At 42.3% G+C, this 2500-nt stretch overlaps 1 protein-coding gene across 2 annotated transcripts in view; it reads left to right on the forward strand.

Annotated features, from left to right (window-relative positions):
• Window positions 1-2500, forward strand: part of sppl2a (signal peptide peptidase like 2A) — a 31622-nt gene that overhangs the window by 27864 nt on the left and 1258 nt on the right. Inside the window, exon 16 of one of the 2 annotated variants that reach the window (XM_079620986.1) lies at window positions 1268-1301. The exons of the other annotated variant lie outside the window; for it this stretch is intronic. Within the exon in view, the coding sequence (XP_079477112.1) occupies window positions 1268-1301 (34 nt within the window). The remainder of the gene's footprint in view (window positions 1-1267; window positions 1302-2500) is intronic. 2 annotated transcript variants of the gene reach the window in all.

Here is a 2500-nt window from a genome sequence, read left to right on the forward strand (position 1 = left end):
AGGATTAGTACACTTTAAAACACTTTTGCTGATAGTTTACTCTCCCCGATGTCATCAAGATGTCCATGTCTTTCTTTCTTCAGTGGAAAAGAAATGAAGGTTTTTGATGAACACATTTCTCCATATAATGGACGTCAATGGGCCCCAAACGGGTCAAGGTCCAGATGACAGTGTCAGCGCCGCTTCAACGGGCTTTAAACGACACCAGACGATGAATACGGGTCTTATCTAGCGAAACCATCGTCATTTCAAACATAAATAAACAAGTTTAAGTTTTATAAGCACAAGCGCTCGCCTTGCTCTGTTCTGTGATGCGCGTTCGTGACGTCACGTGATACGCAGTTACGCTGTAAAGGTCACGCTTGACGAGTCAGTGTTTACAGATGTGCGGAAGGAGGACCATACACACATATTCAAATGTCTTTGTGTCAGTTTATCGGTTAAAATGCCCATCTCGTGTGTGTATCCTGGTGTTGGAATATTAAAAAGCCTAAAAGAACATTTTCGTCAGGACAGAAATGTTTTACTTCTCACAGAAGCGTGACCTTTACAGCGTAACTGCGTATCACGTGACGTCACGAACGCGCATCACAGAACAGAGCAAGGCGAGCGCTTGTGCTTATAAAACTTAAACTTGTTTATTTATTTGTGAAATGACGATGGTTTCGCTAGATAAGACCCGTATTCATCGTCTGGTGTCGTTTAAAGCCCGTTGAAGCGGCGCTGACACTGTCATCTGGACCTTGACCCGTTTGGGGCCCATTGACGTCCATTATATGGAGAAATGTGTTCATCAAAAACCTTCATTTCTTTTCCACTGAAGAAAGAAAGACATGGACATCTTGATGACATCGGGGTGAGGAAACTATCAGCAAAAGTGTTTTAAAGTGAACTAATCCTTTAAGAATGTTTCGATAAGGGGAAAAAAGATTCATATTCAAATATTCATGATCCTGAAGATGAAAATACTGCATTATTTCAGACGAATATGCTGTCACTGTCTCTGAATAGATATATTTAAAATAATGTAGAACACTTTTACTGGTAATAAGACATTTGGCATTATCACACAAATATTCCCATTATTATACATTATATTCAACATTATACTGACACTAAACTCTGAAAACTGAATATTTTCTCACAGTTATCCACTATATAGTTGCAGTTTTGGGATATATAGTTACACCCCTACTGTGTGTGTGTGTGTGTGTGTGAGAGACGTGATATAAGACTGCTGTGTTACATGTGACTTGGTCTCCATCAGGTCCTGGACGAGTCTAGGAAGCCGTTGTTATCAGGTTTGAGCTCTTGTTCTAGTCTGTGTTGTGTTTGCTGAGCTTCTCCTCATGCCTGTGTTCCTGCAGTTCTCCTGCACACCACCGGGCGGCGCTAGAGCGCACGCATCACCTGTGTGTCCCGCTGCTTCTGTCTCTCCAGCCCTGTGTTTATCACATGTTTTCATGTTCTCCAACTAACACACGGAGCCTTTCCCGCTCTGCCGCACACACACACGACATCGCCACCGCTGACTTGCTCTCAGCCAATGGCGGCGTCCGATCTGTCGCTGCACGCGTTCTGCTCAGTCACGTGTGTGTCGGACACCGCCTGCTTTACTGACGTCCTGTCACTTTAACGAGTGTTGTACTCGACAACAGCGAGTCCTCTAAAGCTTTAACCCTCACTTTAATGTTAATACATTGAGTACTCATATATTCATACAATTATCTAATAACAATAATACTTTTTTTTATAAAATAAACTATATATATATATATATATAAATATAAACAATATATAGATAAAACATGTAAATATATTAAAGAATAATGAACATTTACAGACTGTCGCTGTGATTATAAACTGGTCCTACATGCAACTTAATGCAGTTTAATCCATTTTCATTTATTTTAACTCGACTTTCATATTTTTCCTTTGCATGGCATCATCAGCATCTACTACACACACACACACACACACACACACACACACACACACACAGAGGACTGTAACACACACACACACACACATACAGGACTGTAACACACACACACACACACAGAGGACTGTAACACACACACACACACACACACACAGAGAGGACTGTAACACACACACACACACAGAGAGGACTGTAACACACACTCACACACAGAGAGGACTGTAACACACACTCACACACACACACACACACACACACAGAGAGGACTGTAACACACACTCACACACACACACACACACACACACACACACACAGAGAGGACTGTAACACACACTCACACACAGAGAGGACTGTAACACACACACACACACACACACAGAGAGGACTGTAACACACACTCACACACACACACACACACACACACACACACACACACAGAGGACTGTAACACACGCAGGACTGTAACACACGCAGGACTGTAACACACACACACACATACACAGGACTGTAACACACACACACACACACACACACAGGACTGTAACACACACAGGACTG

The sequence above is a fragment of the Phoxinus phoxinus genome (assembly GCF_949152265.1).
Source record: "Phoxinus phoxinus genome assembly, chromosome: 8".
Taxonomy (NCBI): domain Eukaryota; kingdom Metazoa; phylum Chordata; class Actinopteri; order Cypriniformes; family Leuciscidae; genus Phoxinus; species Phoxinus phoxinus.